Below are 22,674 nucleotides of genomic sequence, written 5' to 3'. Positions count from 1 at the left end.
AGCCTGCACTTCTGGTAGTTCTCTGTTGAAGTGCTGTTCCAGTCATTTTTGGATAATCTTCAGCAGAATCTTGCTTGACTGTCATATTAATGATATTGTTCGATAATTTCCACACTCTGTTCCCTTTCTTTGGAATGGGAACAAATATAGATCTCTTCCTGTCAGTTGGCCATTTTGTTGTCTTCAAGATTTCTTGTCACAACTTGGTGAGCACATCCAGGGCAGCATCTGTTAGTTGAAATATGTCAATTGGTATGTCATCAGTTCCTGTAGCCTTATTTTTTGCCAATTCTTTCAAAGCAGCTTGAACTTCCTCCTTTATCACCACAGGCTCTTGCTCATATGTTTTTCCAGGAAATTCTTCTGTGTCTGCCAATTCCTTTTGGTGCAATGACTCTGTATACTCTTTCCATCTTCTTTTAAGACTTCCTGGATCATTTAATATTCTGCCCAAAGCATCCTTAAGTATTGCAACTTTAGGCTTGAATTTGTTCTTCAGTTCCTTGAGCTTAAGAAATGCTGAGCAAGTTTTCCCCTTTGATTTTCTGACTCCAGCTCTTTGCACATTTCATTATAATACTTCACTTTGTCTTCCTGCACTGCCTTTTGAACTCTCCTGTTCATCTCCTTAATATCTTGATTTCTTCCCTCTGCTTCGGCTTCTCTGTGCTCTAGTTCAATATTCAGTCTCTTTTGGCATTCATTTTGGTCTTTTCTTCCTTCTCTCTCTTTGTAATGGCCTTATGCACTCTTCCTGGATGATATTCTTGATATCCTCCCATAACTCATCTGTTTTTTTCTCTTTAGTGTTGAAAGCCTCAAACCTGTTCCTGAGATGGTTTTGAAATTCAGGTGAGATAGACTAAAGGTCATATTTTGGCTCCTGTGGATTTGATTTCATTTTCTTTAGCTTCAGCTTAAGTAGTTGGTGGTCTGTTCCACAATCAGAACCTGGCCGAGTTTTATAATTTAAGTGGGTGGTTGAATGAAAACTTCTGTAATGGCAAGAACATTGCTAATTATGAACACGAATTTATTCCCAGTCTGCATTTGAAATGCTCTTGTTGTTATATGCTGTTGAGTTGGAACCCACTCACAGCTAATTTTCCAGTGAGTTTTTAGAGTCATAGATCACATGGGAGGAGATTACTCATCTTTCTCCTATAGAGCAGCCGGTGGAATCAGACTGTTGTGCCTTTGAGTCGGCAGTGCAATTCTTTACCTACTAGGCTAACAGAGCTCCTTTAAACTGTTGTTGGTGTTATGTGCTGTTGAGTTGACTATGACTCGTAGAGACTCTATCAACAACGGCTCTGAAACTTGCCCTATCTTGAGCCAACCTAGCCATCTCTGAAATACCCGATCCCATTGCCATAGTGGCTGTGTCCAACTTATCCAGGGTCTTCCTCTTCTGTGCTGAGCCTCTATCATCCAAGCTTCATGATCTTCTGCAAGGACTACTTCCTTGTGGCAACATGTCTGAAGTATGTGAGACAGAGCTTCAAAATCTTTGCCTCCAAAGTGCAAAGTGGTTTCAACCTCTTTAAGACAGACCTTGGAAGTCAATGGGTATGTTCAAGACTCTTCTCAAAAGATACAACTCAAAGTCATTAATTCTTCTCTTGTCATCCTTAGTCATTTTCCAGCTCTCTGGTGCAAATCAAGTAATTGTGAAGACCATGGCCTGGATCAGGTGCGCCTTAGTCTCTAGACTTACATCACTGCTCTTTAGCACTTTACAAAGGTCCCTGACAGCAGATTTCCTAATGCAATTAATCTTTTGATTTCCTGACTGCTGATGCCAAGAGTGTTGATCGTGGATATAAGAAAGATGAAGTAATATATAACTTTAATCATTTATACATCTATCATGACCTCTTATTGGACTAATGGGGAGGATCTTTGTTTGCTTGATGTTGAGATGCTAGAATGATAAAATCCAGCAGGAAACAATCTCTACAGTTGCAATTAAAAAAATGGACAGCTTTTACATTGTTGTTGTTGTTTTTGTTGATTGCCTTTGAGTTGAGCACGACTCATAGTGACCCCATGAACAAAAGGCCTGAAGCTCCTCTACAACTATCTACATTTATCAAAGTTCAAAGAGTTTCTGGAGGCAAGTTATTTAGGAAGTGGATGCCACTCCTGCTTCCAAAGGTTTTGTGTGTATGAAATAAAATTTGGGAGTAATTTACTTACCAAGAACATACATAGACCATTTTTTTCACCCATTGTTATATAGTAGTTTGCATTGATTATGTGCAGAAAATTGTCATTACATTTTGCCACAATTATATTCCATCTGATTTCGTAGCGAGGAAATCTTTCTGCTAAAGAGTTTTTCCATGTAAAATTATGAACTTCTAGTTAATTCTTGATAAGATGTCAGAAAACAAATGAATTTGCATTCTATTTTCTAATAGAAATAATAGGATGGCTAACAGTTTATGTTCCCTCCTAAGACTGGAAATCTTGGAGCTACAAATCAGCCACAACATATACCACAACAATATCCTACTTGTTGAAAAGAGTTGCATAACATCTCAACCCAAAATTTTGTGTTTCATTTTATTTTCTTAACCCAAAGCTGTATTTGTTAATTTTTCCTTCAATTAACTTAAGTATTTATTTGTTGTGCCAAATTTCTGAGATTACTTTTAATGTACTCTATTACAATTTATTTTAATAGACTTGCATTTAAAATATTCTGGTAGATGGATCTTAGCTGAAAGCACAGAATACCAGAGAAATGTCTATCTGTGTTTCATTGATTGTGCAAAGGCATTTGACTGTGTGGATCATAACAAACTGTGGCTAACTCTGAGAAGAATGGGAATCCCAGAGCACTTGATTTTGCTAATGCGAAACCTATACTTGAACCAAGAGGCAGTCGTCAGAACAGAGCAAGGGAACACTGCATGGTTCAAAATTGGGAAGGGCGTATGCCAGGGATGTGTCCTGTCTCCATACCTTTTCAACCTGTATGCAGAACAGATTATCTGGGAGGCTGGGCTTTATGAGGAGAAATGTGGCATCAGAATTGGTGGAAGATCTATCAACAATCTGCGTTATGCAGATGACACAACCCTGCTTGCTGAAACTGAGGAGGACATGAAGCACTTGCTGCAGAGGGTCAAGAACTGCAGCCTTCAATATGGATTGAGACTCAATAGCAAGAAGACAAAGATTCTCACCACTGGACCAATTGGCAGCATCAGGATGGATGGGGAAGAGATTGAGATTGTTCATTGATTTAGTCTGTTTGGCTCCACAGCCAACACTCTTGGCATCAGCATGCATAAAATTAAAAGATTTATTATGATGGGAAAGTCTGCTATTAGGGACCTCTCCAATGTACTGAAGAGCAATGGTTTCTCTCTGGAGACTAAAGTGCATCTGATACAAGCCATGGTCTTTGCAATCACTTGTTATGCGACCGAGAGTTGGACAATGACTAGGGAGGATAGAAGGAGAATTGATGCCTTTGAGCTGTGGTGCTGGAGAATAGTATTGAGTGTACCATGGACTGCTAAGAAAACAAACAGATCCATCCTAGAGAGGGTTAAACCAGGCTGGTCCTTGGAAACAAGGATCCTGAGGCTTTATCTGACATACTTTGGACTTGTTGTAAAGGAGGGACCAGTTTTTGGAGAGGGAAATAATGCTAGGTAGAGTGGAGGGACAGCGCAGGAGGGGAAGGCCCTCTATGAGGTGGATCGATACAGTGACTGGGGTATTCGGGATGGATGTATCGGAGACAGTGCGATTGACACAGGACAGAGCAGGGTTTAAGGCTGTTGTATATAGGGTCGCTCTGAGTCGCAAGGGACTTGACTGCACATAACAACAACATTCTGGTGAGATAACATCTAACAACAGCAACATTTTGATTAACTGGTTAACTTTGTCTGGTTTTCTTTCCTGGGTGCCCTTCAGTTCTTGGTAGATAGTTGATAGTTACTGTCAAGTCACTGCTTGAAATTTTTTATTTCAGTAGAAATATGATGTTGTTGTATGTGTCATCGAGTTGACTCTGACTCATATTGACCCTATGTATAATAGCCTTGACCTCTGCTCTATACTAAGCAAATATCATTGTCTCTGACACATTTAGCCCCTTTACTGTAGTCACTGTATCATCAGTCCATCTCATCCAGGGTTTTCCTCTCTTGCTCTGTCTCTCCATCCTTCCAAACATGAGGCCTTTTCCAAGTGCTGGTCACTCCTTGCAACATGACCAAAGTATATCACATGGAGCTTCAAAATCTTTGCTTCCAAGGAGCAGCCTGGTTTCATCCTCTCTAGGATGGATCTGTTCATTCTCTTGGCATATTCAATACTGTGCCTCAGCACCACAATACAAAAGCATTGATTCTTCTTCTATAATCTTTAGTCATTTTCCAGTCTTTGATGCATAGCAAGTAATTGTCAAGACCATGGCAGGGATCAGGTGCACCTTAGTCTCTAGACTGTCATCATTACTCTTTAGTACTCTGAAGGAGTCAGTACTCTCAAGGAGAGATCCTTGACAGCAGATTTACCTAGTGTAATTTGTCTTTTCCTGGCTGCTGATACCAAGAGTGTTGATAGTAGTGCCAAGTAGGCTAAAGTGTTAACAATCTCAATTGCTTTCCTGTCTATTATGATGCTGCCACTTTGCCTAGTGGTGAGAATTTTTGTTTTCTTGATGTTAAGCTTCAATCCATATTTAGGGCTGCAGTCCTTGACCTTCGGCAGCAAAATGCTCAGGCTCTCCTCAGTTTTGGCAAGCAAGATTGTGTCAAATATACATCACATTTAAAATACATACATTTTTGGAAGATAGAAGCATTCCTACACAGTTCTTCCAAGATAATAATAGGAATTTAAAAGTCACTTCATTGTATTGGAGTGTTTTGAATTTGAATTTAAGTACTATGTGGTTTAAATCCCATTCTACCAAGATAAATATTATGAGAAAAAAAATTAAAAGGACTAGATTTCATAGGAGACCTTGGAATTTAATTTCTTGGGTAACTCCTTAATGTAATTAAGTTGAAAGACTCTTCCAATAATTTTTCAAGTCCTTAAAACATTGTTTATGAATGTTTTCATTCCAGGTGCTGATCCTTCAAGAAATGTAATATCAATAAAAGGAAGCCAAAATCCCTGGAATTTTAAAATTATAAAATAAAAATAAACACATGGCTTGTCAAAAATTATTTTAACTCCTACCTGATTATTCAGCCTGTTCAACTGGAATTGAGATGTCTGATTAATTTGCTGCAGCTCCTCTTTCTCTTGGTTGAGTCTTTCTCGGTCTGATCGCTCCTTTTTGAAGTCTTCTTCATATATTTGTACCTATGAAATACCAGTGAGGGATTACTTTTACTTCCCATTTTTCTTAAACTGAAACTCAAATTAAATCCTCTCAAGTTTGGATTGAGTCAGAGCTGACCCTCTAGTGGGGCCTGTGAAATAGCTCATAGATTTGAACTGCCCACCTTTGAGTTGGCAGTGCATCTCCCTGCCAACTAGGCAGCCAGAGCTCCCTTTCTCGTTCTCTTAAGCTATTGTTAAATGATTTCGGAATAGATGGTATCAAGACCTTTCTAATTAGAAACATTTTACCTTTTTTATCAATATTGATTCATGGTAGGAATCCATGCTGATACATAAGACTTTGATTATGTCTTCTACTTTATGCAGAGCAGTGGTTCTCAATCTTTTTCTCTCTGGGCATGTGTCAAGACTCAGAATCAAAATGACGATGTGTATATTATGAAAACAATCCCTCTTTCCCATTATTGTGTTGCACAGCCCATTACTGTTAGGACCCCTCTGCCTACTGCTAAAGCTCACTGTCTTGGAGCAAGTCATCCATCTACAATACAAGTTTTGATGTATGAACACTGTTTGAAATCTTAAAAGATGGTTTACTGACAATAACTTTTAAATTAAACCATTGGATATTGATATGCTGGAGTGTCCAAATATGAATTAGAAGTTAAGTACAAAAATAGAAATGAAAGGCTGATGTATATTCCTTTATGAGGAATTGTTAATAGGTTTTCCTTTATGAGAAATTGTGGGAGTTGATTTGAAAAAGAAAGTATGGTAATATTTTTGTGGAACATTACTTTAGAGTCACTCCGAGTGCTCCTAAACAGTTACTAAGCTAAAAAGAAAATAAAAATTAATTCTTGGTGTTTTTAATTCACATTATGTCAACTGATGACTTGGAGAATAACATGTTAAGGTATGAAAAGAAATTAAACTTCGAAAAGAGGTTTGGAACTCTGGTTGCCTAGTCCGTACGTAGTTGTGCTGCTAACCCAGAGGAGGGTCCTCTCTGGGGGTTCAAATCCATTATCAACTTCACAAGGTTTCCAGTCTTCCCAAACCACTAGAGGATCAGCTATGACTTGATGGCAATGACGTGAAAGGTCAGAGATGGCCATCTTCTTTTTACATCCATGGACAGTTTGCTATGTTAATGATAGCACACCTGAAGAAAGTGTTTTAAACCACACTTTTGAGATTTAAAAGGTCAGATTAAGTACAGCAACAAGAAAGCATAGATGAAGGAAGGGGAAGACAGATGCCATGTTGCATAAAGGGTGCCTAGGCAGTGAAGAACAGAAGCTGAAAAACTTCAGACTTTCCTCCAGAGCCAACAGAAAAGGTTTTGAAATAGAAAATCTGCTAGAGCTGGCACCTGAATTTTTACTTCTGGACTTCTGAACTGTGAGAAAATAAATCAGTGTTCTTTGATGACATGTATAGAAATTATTTCTGTTAATAGAATCAAGAAAGTAAAGCAGTCATCAAAAGTAGAAACAACCTGTATCAACTTTATATTACAGGTAACAGGACAAAATGTAGGAAAGACAAGAGGGAAATTCAACATTTTGATACAGATTTAGATGCACATATTTTGTTTTTAGGGCTTTATTTATAAAAAGCATTGCAAAGAAACTATACCTAGTCAAGCTGCCATTTGGATTGATAGCTGATGTTCAATTCCAGACATACTTCAAGTAATCTGTAAGAATTTTCAGAGGCATTTTAAGTGGAAGAAGCCCATCCAGTCAGAACAGAGGACTCTTTCTCAAACACGACACGATGACCAAGTACTCTTTTAGTCAGGTGAGGGCCAAGAGTGTAGCTCAGTTTGTTTGGAATTTAAATCTTACAGAGTTTCATTTGGAACTTGGTTACTGATGGAACTTAACATGAGTACACAGAAAAATTAGAGATATAGCCAGACAAAACTAAGGAGTTAGATTCTGGCCTACCCACAAGGGATTATGAGAAAGATAATGCCTGTCACTGTCTGTATCAAACATGAGCTAAACCATGGCTCTTGACTCCATGTGTGACTCTTTTGCATGTGGTCTGCATTATATGAGAACATAGAAGATGACTCAAGTGTCTGAGTACAGATGTGTTTTTTTAACAGAAATTCTGGCTAGAATTTCTAGTGCTTCAGGGGTTGAGAATTTGGCCAGGCTTTAAAACTCTGAATATTACATTGATTCTTTTCATGGATTTATTATTAAGCTATATATTTAATTGGAAATCTAATTAAGCATATTATTCAGACTTTTTTTTTAAACCCATTGCCATCGAATTAATTCTGACCCACAGTGACCCTATATTAAAGAGTGACACTAACTGCTCCAGGTGGTTTCCAAGGCTGTAAATCTTTACAGAGGTAGACCGCCACATCTTTATTGTGACGTATTTTGAACCACTGACCTTTCAGTTAGAAACTAGGTGTTTAACAACTGATCTACCAAGGCTCCTTGGATTATTAAGATAAAGTTGATAAAATACTAAGCCCAGATTTGCCACCACAAACTCTCTCTATGTCAGCTCACTCACTCACCCATTGCCACTGAGTCTGAACTGACCAGTAGCTGACCCTCCAGTGGGCTTTCAGAGGCAATAATCACATGGGAGGAGATGTTAACCTTAATATCCTCTTCTATGATATAGGCATGGTTCAAAATTTGGACGGGTGTACACCAGGGATATGTCCTGTCTCCATACTTTTTCAATCTGTATGCAGAGCAGATTATCCGGGAGGATGGGCTCTGTGAGGAGAATTGTGGCATCAGGATTGGTGGAAGATCTATTAACAATCTGCGTTATGCAGATGACACAACCCTGCTTGCTGAAACTGAGGAGGACCTCATGCACTTGCTGCAGAGGGTCAAGGACTGCAGCCTTCAGTATGGACTGAGGCTCAATGTCAAGAAGACAAAGATTCTCACCACTGGACCAATTGGTAGCATCAGGATGGGTGGTGAAGAGATTGAAATTGTTCACAGCTTCAGTTTGCTCGGCTCCACAGTCAACACTCTTGGCACCATTAGCCAGGAAATTAAAAAACGTAATGCGATGGGAAAGTCTGCTGTTAGGGACCTCTCTAAAGTACTCAGGAGCAACAGTGTCTCTCTGGAGACTAAGGTGTGCCTGATACAGGCCATGGTCTCTGCAATCACTTGTTATGCATCAGACAGTTGGACAATGACTAGGCAGGATAGAAGGAGAATTGATGTCTTTGAGCTGTGGTGCTGGAGAAGAGTATTGAATGTACCATGGACTGCCAAGAAAACAGACAGATTCATCCCGGAGAGGGTTAAACCAAGCACCTCCTTGGAGGCAAGGATTCTGGGGCTTCATCTGACATACTTTGGACATGTAGCCAGGAGGGACAGGTCCTTGGAGGGGGATATCATGCTTGGGAGGATGGAGGGATGGCGCAAGAGGGGAAGACCCTCTATGAGATGGATTGATTCAGTGACTGGGGTAATTGGGATGGGTGTGTCTGAGGCAGTGTGATTGGCACAGGATAGAGCAGGGTTTAGGGCTGTTGTACATAGGGTTGCTATGAGTCGCAAATGACTCGACGACACATAACAACAACAACATAATATAGGAATTGTATCTGATAATCTGTAGTTTCTCATCAAACTTTAAAATTAGACAATTCTTACTGAAACAAATGCAAGAAACTTTGACACATGTTGAGAAGTAAGACATTAAAGAATGGCCAAAGAAACATGAACATTGAACCCCAGGTTTTCTATAAGCTCACGCTACTTCCTGTTTCTCACCTGGTGTTTTAGAACTTCCATTTGTGTTTTCATCTCCTCATGACAGCACTTCATTTGTGACTTCCCCAAATAGTTCTCAGAAAATGTTGCACCCTCAATCTTCAAGGCATCCTGAAGTGCCTGTCATGTAAGAGAAACACAGTGTTGACCTAAGATTCACCACATCATATGCATTTCTCTATCATTGTTGTAATTTTTGTTTCAAGTGCAACTGCTACGTATAATGACACAATTTCTAATGCTGATTCAAATGACTGGTTTTCTTGCATATGTATTCTTTTGTAAGAATCTCTTTCCTCCCCCACCCCCACTATTGTTGTCGTTATGCACTGTCAAGTCAGAACTGATTCATAGCTGACCATATAGAGCAAGTTTCCAGAGGCAAACAAGTTTCTAAAATACAATGTTGTGAGTGATAGAGTACTAATGATATGCATGCAAGAAAGACCTGTTAATACAACTATTATTTATATATAAGTACCAACAGCTAAAACCATAGAGGAGGAAATTGAAATTTTTTACCAAATTTTGCAGTCCAAAATTGATCAAACATGTGATCATCATGTGTTAATGATAATTGGTGACTGGCATGCAAAAGCTAGGAGCAATGTAGAAGGAATTATAATCAGAGAGTATGGACTTGGTAAGAGAAATAAGGCCAGAAATAGAATCTTGTTTTCACAAATTCCTTGAGTTCTTTATTTTTTTGAAAAGGACTTTCTCCTTCATATTTGATAGACAACTTTGGGTAAATGATCCTTGGCTGGCAATTGTTTTCTTTCAACTTTCTGTATATGACATTCCACTGTCTTTTTGCTTTCATGGTTTCTGCTGAGAAATCAGAACTTAATCTAATTTTTTTTCCTCTGTAGGTGACCCTGTTTTTCTTGCATTACATTTAGCATTCTAGACTTATCTTTTATTTAAGAGAATTAGACTATGTTATGTCTTGAATGAGGCTATTCCGAAGGACTTGGCACAAATAAGGCCTCAGGAACTGATGGAATACCAACTTACACATTTAAACAAGCAGGTGCTGCCCTGGACATGCTCACCAGGTTGTGCCAAGAACTCTGTAGGACAACTACCTGGCCCCAACTGACTGGAAGAGATCCATATTTATTCCCATTCCAAAAAAAGATGGTCCAAGAGAGTGTGAAAATTATCAAACAATATAACTAATATCACATGCAAGCAAAATCTTGCTGAAGATTATTAAAAAATTACTGGAACAGTACATTGACACAGAACTACCAGAAATACAAGCTGGGTTTAGAAGAGGCTATGGCCCTAGAGATATTATCATGAATGTCAGATGGATCTTGGCAGAAAGAAAAGAGTACCAGAGGAATATCTATCATATTTCATTGACTATGAAAAGGCATTTAACTGTGTGGATCAAAACAAGTTGTGGCTAACCTTGAGGAAAATGGGAATATTAGAACACTTGATTGTGCTTTTGTGAAAACTATACTGAGATTTGGGAAAAGCTCTCAGAAAAGAGTAAGGAAACACTACATGGTTCAAGATCAGGAAAGAAGTGTGCCAAGGATTCAGCATGTCTCCAAAACTTTTCAATTTATATGTAGAGCAAATCATTCAGGAGGCTTGGCTCTATAAGAAGGAATGTAGCACAACCTACTTTAAGCAGATGACACAATTTGGTTGCTGAAACTGAGGAGGAACTGAAGCGCTTGCTGAAGAAGGTCAATGACTGTAGTCGTCAATGTGGATTGAAGCTCAACATCAAAAAGACAAAGATCCTCACCACTAGGCCAATTGGCAGCACCATGATAGATGGAGAAGAGATTGAGTCTGTTAACAGTTACAACTTTCTTGGCTCCACAATCAACACTCTTGGTACCAGCACACAGGAAATCAAAAGAAAAATTTAAATGGGAAAATGTGACATCAGGGACTTCTCCAGAGTACTGAGAAGCAGCAACAATGTCTATTTCCAGACTAAGGTATGCCTGATCCAGGCCACAAACTTCATAATTATTTATTATGACTTTGAGTTGTGATGCTTTAGAAGAGTCTTGAACACAGACCACCAAGAAGACAAATGAGTCTGTCTTGGAGAGGGTTAAACCATGTATCTCCTCAGAGGCTAGGAAGCTCTGTCTCATGTACTTGGATCATGTGGCCAGAAGTGTCCAGTCCTAGAGAAGGACATTATGCTTGGAAGGATGGAGCAACAGTGCAGGAGAAGAAGACCCTGCATGAGACAGACTGACACAGTAACTGAGAAAATGGGGTTAGGTGTGTTAGGGACAATGATACAGGCTCAGGATAGAGTTCAGAACTATTGTATCTATATGGCACATAATAACACCATGTCTTGATATTTTTCTTTTCTTGTCTAGTACATTTGGTATTTGCTGAGCTTCTTGAATATGGATTTCTTGGTTCTTTCTAATACTTGGGAAGTTTTCTTCTTATACTTCTTCTACAATTTTTACAATGATTTCCCTGCCCCTTTCATGTTCTGGAATTACAATTATATGTTATGTTGTCCTTTTTATGTCATCCTACTTGATTCTAATATTTTAATTTTCTTTACATCTCATCTTTGTTTTTTCTTCCAGGATTTTTCCATTGAGGTTCTTGTCTTCCAGCTCACTGACTTTCTACTCCATCTCTTCTACTACATTTTGGTCCTTCTAGCGTGTTAGACACTTCTACCATTACAGTATTACTATTCTTGATTGTTTTCATGCATTTATGTTATTTTTAGTACTGTCATGGTTATACTCTCTCTGTCTTGTAAGGATATTTTAAAGTCCTTGCACTTTTTTTATCTATCGTTTCAGTTCTTTCTTCCATCTTTTGCATTCCATTCCATGGTTGTTCAAGTTCCTACTCACTGATATATTTCTTCTGACTCCCTGTCTCGTAGTGACTTTCATTGTGTCTTCTATCATGTACTTCTTTTTCCATAGCTCTTCAAGTAACTACATATCAATATTTTTTTTTCTGGTTCTCAGGCCAATTTAGTAGAATGACAGAATACAGGATTAATGTATAAAATTCAGTGAATTCCTTTACAGTAGCAAAGAAAACATAGAGAAAGAAACCAAGAAAGCTATACCATTTACAATGCTGTTGTTGTTATGTGCCATTAGTCACCTTACATACTTCAGTGATCTTACATACAATAGCTCTGAACTCTGTCCTACCCTGGGCCAATCTCACTGTCTCTGATAAACCAAACCATATGACCACAGTCACTGTGTCAGTTAATCTCATCCAGGATCTTCCTCTCCTGCATTGTTCCTCTCCCCTTCCAAGTATTATGTCCTTCTCCAAGGACTGATCCCTAAAAGCAACATGCCCAAAGTATGTTAGACAGAGTTTCAAAATCTTTGCCTCCAGAGAGCAACTTGGTTTTACCCTTTCAAGGACTGACATGTTTGTTCTGTTAGAAGCCCATGGTATGTTCAATATGCTTCTCTAGCACCAAAACTCAAAGACAACTGTAGTTTTTGTTGTTGTTGTTCTTAGGTGCCATTGAGTCAGGTACAATTCATAGCGATCCTGTGAACAAAAGATCTGAACCCTGTGTAATCCTCACATTTCCTGACACACAACTGGTGGTTTCAAACCTCATGCCTTTGAGATTGCAGCACATCTTCTTATAATGTAATGTGGTATAAAATTAAGAAAGGTCAGGGTTATGTCTTCTCTCCATAGCTATTCAATCTGTATGCTGATCAAATTATTTGAGAAGCTGGACTATATGAAAAAGAGCAGGCATCAAGATAGGAGGTGGACTAGTCAACCTGTATTATGCAGATTGTTAGGCCCAGCCTCAGGAATTGAAGCACTTGTTGTAGGAGATCAGAGTCTGCAATTTTCAATGGTGATTACATATCAATATCAAGAAAGGAAAAATCCCCACCACTGGACCAATAATCAACATCACAATAAATGGAGAAAAGATTGAAGTTGGCAATGATTTCCTCTCACTTGGATCCCCCACAACTAGCAGCTTTCATTCTAGAGTTCAGGAGATGAGGAGATGTATTGCATTGAAAGTCTTCAGTGGTTCAGGCTGGTTACCTCACAATTGAAAAGGTCTAAGCTCTTGAGGTTTTCTATCTTTTTCAGTGGCTCTATTGTGCTGAGGTCTTTAATTTTGTTGCCACTTAAATTTAGATGTGTGAGGTTTGGAGACTTTTCTGCTAAGACTTCCAGAGCCCCTGAGATTCTGAACAACTATCAGAAAAACGTGTTCAAGCTCCTCCCACAACTCACATACCTTGATGGCTACGACTGGGATGTCAAGGAAACATCTGACTCGGATGCTGAGGGCTACATGGAGGGCCTGGATGACGAGGAGGATGAGGAATAAGGTAATGAAGATGCTCAGGTAGTGGAAGACGAGGAGGAGGAGGAGAAAGAGGAGGAAGGTGAAGAGGAGGATGTGAGCAGAGAGGAGGAGGAAGATGAAGAAGATTATAATGACGAAGACGTCGATGACGAGGAAGATGAAGAAGATCTTGGAGAAGAAGAAAACGGTCAGAAGCGAAAACTAGAGCCTGACGAAGAGGGAGAAGATGACGACTAAGCAGAATAACCTATTTTGAAAATTCCTGTTGTTGCTTGACTGTTTTTACCGCTATTCTCTCCCCCAAATCCCGCCCCCTGAAACTTATTTTTTTCTGATTGTAATGTTGCTGTGGGAGCGAAAGGGGAAAAGTGTACCAGGAGGGAGAGGGAGAAGAGGTGGACTAAGCAGAATAACCTATTTTGAAAATTCCTGTTGTTGCTTGATTGTTTTTACCGCTATTCTCTCCCCCAAATCCCGCCCCCTGAAACTTATTTTTTTCTGATTGTAATGTTGCTGTGGGAGCGAAAGGGGAAAAGTGTACCAGGAGGGAGAGTGGGAAGAGGTGGACTAAAATACTATTTTTATTGCCAAAAAAGAAGAGAAAGTCTTCAGTCAGGAACCTGTCCAAATTACTGAGGAACAATGATGTTAGTTTGAGGACTAAAGTGCATCTGATTCAGGCCGTGAATCAGTTCAGTCACTTGCTGTGGATCTGAGAGCTGGACAATGAATAGAGTTGACAGAAGAAAAATTGATGCCTTTGAGCTGTGGTTTTGAAAAAGAGCACTGAACCCAAGACACTGCTAAAAATCCCCAACAGATATGTCTTGGAGAAAATGCGGCCAGTTTCTTAGAGGCAAATATGTCAAAACTTCATCTCACATATGTTGGGCTTGTTGTTAGCAGAGGTATTCCTTGATGAGAGAAATCATGGTTGGAAAAGTGGTGGGTTGGCGAAAGACAGGAAGACCATTAACCAGATAGAATAACACAGTGACTACCAAAGTGGGCTCAAGTATCTCAGAATCGATGAGAACGGCACAAGAGAGGACAGAGTTCAGATCTGTTGTTCATAGGATCACCATAACTTGATGGAACCTAACAAAAACAACAACACAAATCACACAAGAGGAGATGGTCCAATTTTCTCCCTTAGAAGAGCTCATGGAATAGAACCATGTGCCTTTGTCTTGGCACTAATCCTCACACTAGGGCTTCCTAAGTTATTCAACCCTTATTGTGATTAGGTGGCTTATTTCTCCACCACCTAATCACAAAAGTAAAGCACTTCTACAGCCTTTTTCTAAAATCTTTGCTTCAATCACATGAACCAATGATCCTCAAATAGTAGTGAGCATCATAATCACATTGAGAGCTAATCATGCTTATTCATGGGTCCAGCCTCTAGAAGGTCTGAGTCGGTCTGGGGCGCTACCTGAGAATCGGAATTTCTTTTTTTTTTTTTTTTTTTTTTTGGTTTACTTAAGACTTTATTTTGCCCAGAAGGGGCATTTAATGAAAGTATATTCCTTTTAAATGAAATTCTAAATTAGAGGAAACAGCAGCTTTATAAAAACAACCCTTAGGGAGAACTGTAGGAGTGTTAAGTCTAACCTGAACTTAATTTAATGGGGTAAAGCAAGTGGTAATTTGCATTGAGTTACTAATACAAGCGAAACTAAATATCTCTGTAAGACTAGAGCTCTAGGCAGCTGGCTGTTGTTATGTCCATCAAATTGGAGCTGACTCATAACTGACCCTCAGAGACTGTAAATCACACAGAGGAGATTGCCTGTCTTTATCCTGAGGAGCAGTTGGAGGACTTGAGCTGCCTGCCTTTGAGTTGGCAACACAACACCTGAGCTCTAGGCCACCACAGCTCCCTAATTTTGCTGGGCTCAGAGGATACCATCCTCTGCCAACTAATCTTACCATTCCAGCATTAGAGGAGAGAAAGGCTAACAGAAATGTGAACCCAATAGAAGTTCACCATCTGCGAGATTTGTTTGCTTCTCCTTTGTCCTATTCTCCTTCAGCAGCACACCTTTTTTATTTAAGTTTTAAATACTTTTTTATTTTATGTTGGTATGCTTACAAAGTTCATATATATTGTTTTCCATACAGGATATTTTCTATTTCCTTTACCCACCTCTCTCTACCCATCAAATTATGTGACCCTATGATTACTCCCAAGAGTCTTGCTTGCAGGTGAAATCAATGATAGTGTTCTATAGTTTCCACAGTCTGTTGGTTCACCCTTCTTTGGGATGGGAACAAATATCAATCTCTTCCAGTCAGTTGGCCAAGTGGTTGTTCTCCAGATTTCTTGGCACAACTTGGTGAGCACGTCAAGGGAAGCATCTCTTAGCTGAAACATGTCAATTGATATACCATCTATTTCTGGTACCTTATTTTTTGCTATTTCCTCCAAAGCAGCCTGAACTTCTTCCTTCATCACCATAGGCTCTTGCTCATATGTTGTTTCATGAAATTCTTCTGTGTCTGCCAATTCCTTTCAATACAGTGACTCAGCATATTCTTTCCATCTTCTTTTAATACTTAGATAATTTAATATTCTGCCTAAAACATCCTTGATTTTGGCAACTCAAGGTTTGAATTTGTTCTTCAATTCCTTGAGCTTAAGAAATGAGCGAGTTCGGCCCTTGATTTTCTTGGCACCAGTATCCAGGAAATTAAAAGACGTATTGCAATGAGAAAGTCTGCTGTGAGGGACCTCTCCAAAGCACTGAAGAACAATGGTGTCTCTCTGAAGACTAAGGTACGTCTCATACAGGCCATGGTCTTTGCAATCACGTGTTATGCATCAGAGAGTTGGACAATGACTAGGGAGGATAGAAGGAGAATTGATGCCTTTGAGCTGTAGTGCTGGAGAAGAGTATTGAATGTACCATGGACTGCTAGGAAAACAAACAGATTCATCCTTGAGTGGGTTAAACCAGGCTGTTCCTTGGAGGCAAGGATCTTGAGGCTTCTTCTGACATACTTTGGACATGCTGTAAGGAGGGACCAGTCCTTGGAGAGGGACAGTGCAGGAAGGGACACATACTCTATAAGACTATTGTAGAAGTAGCACAGTTTTGCTTTTTTTTTTTTTTTATCTGACTAGTCATACTTACTATCCATTACAGCACCTATTCAGTAGTCTGAGGCTTACGTGGTTGCTAACTAATAGTTGACTTTGTGGGAGAAGGACTTGGTGATTTGGCATTGTGAAGATGACAGATTAAAAAACCCTTTGGCTCAGTTCTACTCTGTTACATAGGGTTGCTGTGAGTTAGAATCAACTCAATGACACCTGACAGCATTGAAAACAGAGCATCCCTTAACTCAAAATAGAGTGGTGAGAGTTCCATGCTCTCTTGACAATCACCAGAAACTGATGATTTTATCACAGGCTGAGAGAGTGAAGGAAATCAGAGATTTGCCAAAAGTATCATCCTTATTCCTTAATCTGTGATGTCCCTACAAATGCTAGGCTTTGTCAGGACATTCAAAAGACATTACCTGTATTCTGAAGATCCCTTGTTCACAGTAAATGTAATAAAATGTCTACTTCATAGTGCTCAGAGTCAACAATATGGCAACTTACTAATTATAAAATAATATCTCCGTGCAAATAGAAAAGGCTCATGCTCACAATTCGAGGAAGAACTTATTTCCTCTGGGAGTAGTTTTGATGTAGTCTGCTGAGTGTTAGTATTAGTAACTTACTTCCTGATTCACATTCCTGTAAAATATGGATGGTGATAAAGGTAGAAAAAGAAAAGGAAAAAAGAATATGGTATTGCGTTTGTGGGCAGAATAGGCATTTTCTAATAGAATTAATCAATAGTATTGTCTAGTCTGACATTAATATCTTATTTTAGGATTTGTCATAGAATCATGAACTTCCATCCTCTCTTTCTAGGAAGAATTTAATTATAGGATAAAAGTTATATGATGACTTATGCTTTGTTCAAATTTGTTGGTAATTTATAAAGTTCTGGGAAGTATAATAGTTACTGTAACTTGGATAATGACTAAGGATGATAGAAGAATTGATGCCCTTGAGTTGTGATCTGGAGAAGAGTATTGAATATACTCTGAACTGCTATGAGAACAAACAGGTTTAACCAAAAGAGGTTGAAACCAAGAGGCTCCATGGAGGCAAGGATTTTGAAGCTTCATCTCACATACTTTGGATATGTTGCAAGGAGGGACCAGTCCTTGGAGAGGGACATCATGCTTGGAAGGATAAGAGGATAGCCCAAGAAAGGAAGATCCTAGATGAGACAGATTGACTCAGTGACTGGGTTAATGGGGGTAGGTGTGTCAGAGAAAATGAGGTTGGCTCAGGATAGAGCAGGGTTCAGAGCTGTTGTACATAGGGTTCTATGAGTTGCAAGTGATTTAATGACATATACAAACTTCAATAACATTAATTGTCAAAGGGAGGATCTAGGGTGAAGTCAGTCCAGAGAATAAAGAGTCTATTTTTCCACTTATGAATCGGCTATTGTCCTGAGTCTTATTGTAGTTTGATTTCTTAGAGTACCTTTCATGTTACTTAAGCTTCTAGAAAGTTTGCAAATGAGCCATCCATGGAAGGTGGATCTAATAGACATTTCTTTTGGGGGTTTCCAACTTCCTTGAGCAAACGCTGTGACACATTCTAGAATAGTCCTTTACTATTTGGTACATGTACACTAAACAGATCCAGACATCTCTCAATGAGCTTCCAGACACGTCAATTTTGCCCATGGGTGGTACTAGCTGACTAGGCTCAGGTTATTTCTCCCATTTTGGATAAAAATCTGGCTTCTCTTCAAAAAACCTGATGAAAAGTATAACCTTGGTTATTTTTTCAAAGCAAATAAAAATTAACTTGAGTACACATAGAGACACATAGTTGTGAGAACTTCTGAAAGCCATATGTTAAATTAGTAAACTGACATATTACAACTCTGCAGACTGAAAGGAGAAGCAGGCAGTGAGCTTTTATAAGTAGGGTGGGCAAATTCCATGCTGTGAGACAATATTGCGCTCAACCAACCACCCAAATAAATATTGTGTGCTACTTCTGTTTGTTCCCTCACTCACTTTTTGAGGTCTATTCAAAACTGGCTTAAAGCTGACCCTCCAGTGAATTTTTACAGACTTTATGTCACACAGGAAGAGACTGTGATTTTTCTCCTGTGCAACTTCTATAAATTGGAGCAGTCGATGATCTGTGCCACCAGTGGCTGTTGTTGCCTACCGGTGAGTTTGAACTGACTCTTTCCTGGTCCTCCAGTCAGTTTTCAGAGGCAGTAAATCTCATGGGAGGAGACTGCCCATCTTTCTGCTGCAAAGCTGCTGGTGAATTTGAACCATGTGTCTGGGATGGCAGCATAACTCCTTACTACTAAACCATCACAGCTCCCCTTTTATTGTTATTATGATTAAAAAGAAAGAAAAATCTTCTTTTTCATGTTATGTCCTGCTAAGTTGACTAAGAGTGTTGCTATGAATAACAACAGATCACTACCTTGCCTTATCCTGCACTTTCTTCCTGATGTCGAAGGTACTACAGCCCATTGTTGCAGTCATGGTAACAGTTCATCTCGTTAAGGGACTTCCTCTCTTTTGTTATGCTCTGCTTTTATAGTATGATGTCTTTTCCCAAGTCCTGATTCTTCCTGACAAGAGGCCCCTCCTTTTCTTTTTAAAAAGTTTTTGAAATGAAGTTTCACCGTCCTTGCCTCTTGTGAGCACTCTGGTTGCATTACCTCTCAGTAAGATTCATTTGTTCTTTTGGCAGTCCAAGATATATTCAGTACTCTTTTTCAACACTATAACAACACAAAACAAGAAAGCAGTTTCTCCTGTTTCCCTAATATAAGCAAGAATATATGTGCTATATGAGAAAAAAATATTTTTATAACTCATTACTTCATTTCTATATTTTTAAATATAGTGTGAATATAGACAGTGAAGTATGCATATGCACATGAGTAAAGAAATCTTGACTGCCCTAATTTCTATAGGCTTTATCTTCTAGGCTTAGTTTACTTTTTTTTTTCTGAGAAGCAAACTACAGAATGTAACATAACTTATAAAAAAATGTTAAAATTATAGGAGTTTCAAATCTCATCTCCATTATCCTTCATTCTTGTTATTAATTTGTGGAAATTCCCAGTAAGGGAAAAGAAATACCAGCATACATTTACTTTCAACTTGTATCTTAGAACATTGGATTGTTGTTGTTTTTTTTCCTCAGAGGATAGGGGAGTTCATTGTTTAAAAAGCCAGTCATCACTTTCTTCTGTAGAATAACTTTTCCCCATAACCGATATATATAAAACATCGTTGTCTGTAATGCACCATGTCAACTGTGCTGACACTTTCTTGACCCTGGGGATCTTCAAATTACTTCTAGACACTAGTTAATTCCTAGCATACTTTATACAACAAGGTTAGTCATCTACTAAGAAAATTTTTCTTACTTTGGCAAAGACATAACTAGTTGGAAAAGACGCAGATCTTTTCAACTTTATCATAGAGGTTTTCGGTTTTCCTATGATCCACATATGACTTGCTCTTGGCAAAGTTTTCAGCAAGGCATTAAAATTTCTCCCTGAACAAATGAGCGAAGTAAATGAAATTATCAGTCCAGAAAACAGCACCCACATCTCAATCATCACACACACACACACACACACACACACACACACACACACACACACATTCTTTTGTAGCAGTGCAGATACCAGATGCCTTTGAGTCAATGCTATCTCATGGTGATCCCACATTTGTCTGAGTGGAACTGTGATTCTCAGAGGCTTTAGTGGCAGATTTTTCAGAAGTAGGTTGCATCAACCATTTGCATCTCCCAGAGACTCCCAATTCACAGACAACACTTTTGTATAGTTTAGTCAGGGCAAAGATATTAAATCAATTGCATTTTCCTAACAAAAATAACTTTTTCTCCCGCCATCCCTCTCCACTCATTATTTTTTGGAGGTCTACCTTTTCTTCCTTTGGTTTAGGATTTAGCATGTTTCCATAGAGCCTGCACCAACAGAGATCATTTAAAAGAGCAGCTTATTTCCTCAGGAAGCTTTTGTGGTCAACCAAGAGAAATGTTATCGTGCACAACCACCTACTTTCTATGCTTCTTTCTAACAGCAGCAGTGCTGCATACATTCGTCTAGAATTTCTCCTCACTTCTCTTTTTCAAGGTGATTCTATGTAGAGTTGGGCATTGCTTCAAGTCTCCTCAATCAAATGTGGTGGGAAGATGCAGAGAAAAATTACTGAGGACCTTCAGGGCTCAAACCCCGGGAGCTGGTGCAGTGTAGGCTTTTCTCCTGATACTTTTTCAGCAATGTACTCTTTACAAGAAAACAGAACAAAAAACAAACAAGCAAACAGAAAAATCCAAGCCCCTGCCATTGATTCCAACTCATAGTAATCCTCGCCTTGGATTTCTGAGGCTGTAAATCTTTACTCAAGGACATTATTCAATATTCAACTTCAGAACATGTGCTGGATTCAAACTCTCAACGTTTCAGTTAGCAGCCTGACATGTGACACATTACTTCTCCAGGAACTCGAGCTCCTTACACAAGAATTCTCATTTCTCCCACACTTGACCTGGTTTGATACCTTATTGAGGCGTTTTATTTCACATTCGTAATGTTCCTTCTTCTTGTTTGCGAGAATATTCTTTTCCTTCAGAAGTTTATTTTCTTTCTTCAGCTCATGCAATTCTTCATTCAGGCTTTTCTTTTCATTCTAAAATAAAGAACAAAAAATGAGATTGAATTCAGATAAATATAGATTAGATGAAATGGTAACAATTTGGATATATCCTTCTGAATTACAATATAAACAAGGCCTGCTAGATTTTCATTAGAGTAATATTCTCTAGGTGGAGTAAACTAATTTAAAGAATATATAACTTAAACACTGTTCTTACAAGTCTTCTGATACAAAAAAAAACAATATAAAAATCTACACCCTTCCCTCTCTGCAATCATATGGATGACAAGAAGAGGTTAATGATAAGAGTGACTAATAAGCAAATCAGTAAAAGCACTGATATGGATTGAGCCATGGGGCCAAATCTATGCTGTAAACTCTAACCTCTATACCTGTATTCCATTTGGGAATCAGTTTTCTTTGAGTAACGAAGCCATGTTAATGTCAGGTGTATTTCAAACCAAATCTTTTAGAGACACAAAAGAGCAGATTATTAGGAATATATGCACAACATAATCACCAAAGAACCCAAGAAGAAGAGCTGGAAAGAGATCAGGAGAGCGAGCGAGCCTTTCCTTAGAGCCAGAAACCTGAGTTTGGACATCTAGTCTCCTAAACTATGAGAAAAAAATAATTTCTCTTCCTTAAATCCACTTACTGTGATATATCTGTTATGTGGCTATTGGGTGCCATCAGGTTGAGTATCGTAGCAACCCTATAAACAACAGACCTGAACTTGTCCTGTCCTGTTGTATGAATCTACCTCATTAGGGGTCTTCTTCTCTTTTGATGACCCTCCACTTCTCTTAACAACATACGCAAAGTATGAGAGATGAAGCTTCACCATCACTGCTTCCATGGAACACTCTGGTTACACCTTTTGCAAGACATATCTGTTGATTCTTTTGGCAGGTATCTTCTGCATTCTTCTCCAACACCACAACCCAAAGACATTATTTTTTTTTGTCATCCTTAGTCATTGTTCATCTCTCACAATCATTGTAAGTGTTTGAAAAGACTGTGACCTGAATGAGGTGCACTTAGTATTCAAACGGACATCATTTCTTGTCAGTACTTTGTAGAGGTTTCTGGTAATATATCTCCAGATATTCTAACTATTGGGACCAATGGTGTTGATTGTAGATTCAAGTAAAATCAAATGGCTCATCATTACAGAGTTAAAAGCCCCTCATCAATATGGAGTTAGAACTGACTCATCGTTGAATCAAATTGTGTCGCCGTTGGTTTCAGAGCTTGTAAATCACTCAGGAACAGATTGCCTATCTTTTTACTTTTGGAGTTGCTGGTGAATTTGAACTGCCAGAGAAGACTAGCCTTTGGGTTAACAATACAACCTCCTATATGATAGTGTCAGTGCTCTCTTACAGTGCTAGAAAATGAATATACAAACATAAAAGTTCTAAAAAAATGGTATCATTGTAGTAAAACAACTAACAAATTATGAAATTGGCTGAAACATGACAGATGAAGAAG

The 22,674-nt window shown here is 38.8% G+C and overlaps 1 protein-coding gene across 1 annotated transcript in view; it reads right to left on the bottom strand.

Moving 5' to 3' along the window:
- Positions 1 to 22,674, bottom strand: part of TNIP3 (TNFAIP3 interacting protein 3) — a 188,672-nt gene that overhangs the window by 15,544 nt on the left and 150,454 nt on the right. Inside the window, exons 8-10 of the mRNA XM_006881132.1 lie at positions 21,085 to 21,213; positions 9,105 to 9,224; positions 5,215 to 5,340 (exon numbers count right to left, since the gene is read on the bottom strand). Coding sequence (XP_006881194.1) covers positions 5,215 to 5,340; positions 9,105 to 9,224; positions 21,085 to 21,213 — 375 coding nt within the window. The remainder of the gene's footprint in view (positions 1 to 5,214; positions 5,341 to 9,104; positions 9,225 to 21,084; positions 21,214 to 22,674) is intronic.

This window comes from Elephantulus edwardii, unplaced genomic scaffold, assembly GCF_000299155.1.
Source record: "Elephantulus edwardii isolate Elephantulus edwardi_28Jun2011 unplaced genomic scaffold, EleEdw1.0 scaffold00012, whole genome shotgun sequence".
NCBI classification, from domain to species: Eukaryota; Metazoa; Chordata; class Mammalia; order Macroscelidea; family Macroscelididae; genus Elephantulus; species Elephantulus edwardii.
The sequence above is the reverse complement of the archived record's forward strand: the minus strand, read 5'-3'. Positions and strand labels throughout refer to the sequence as shown.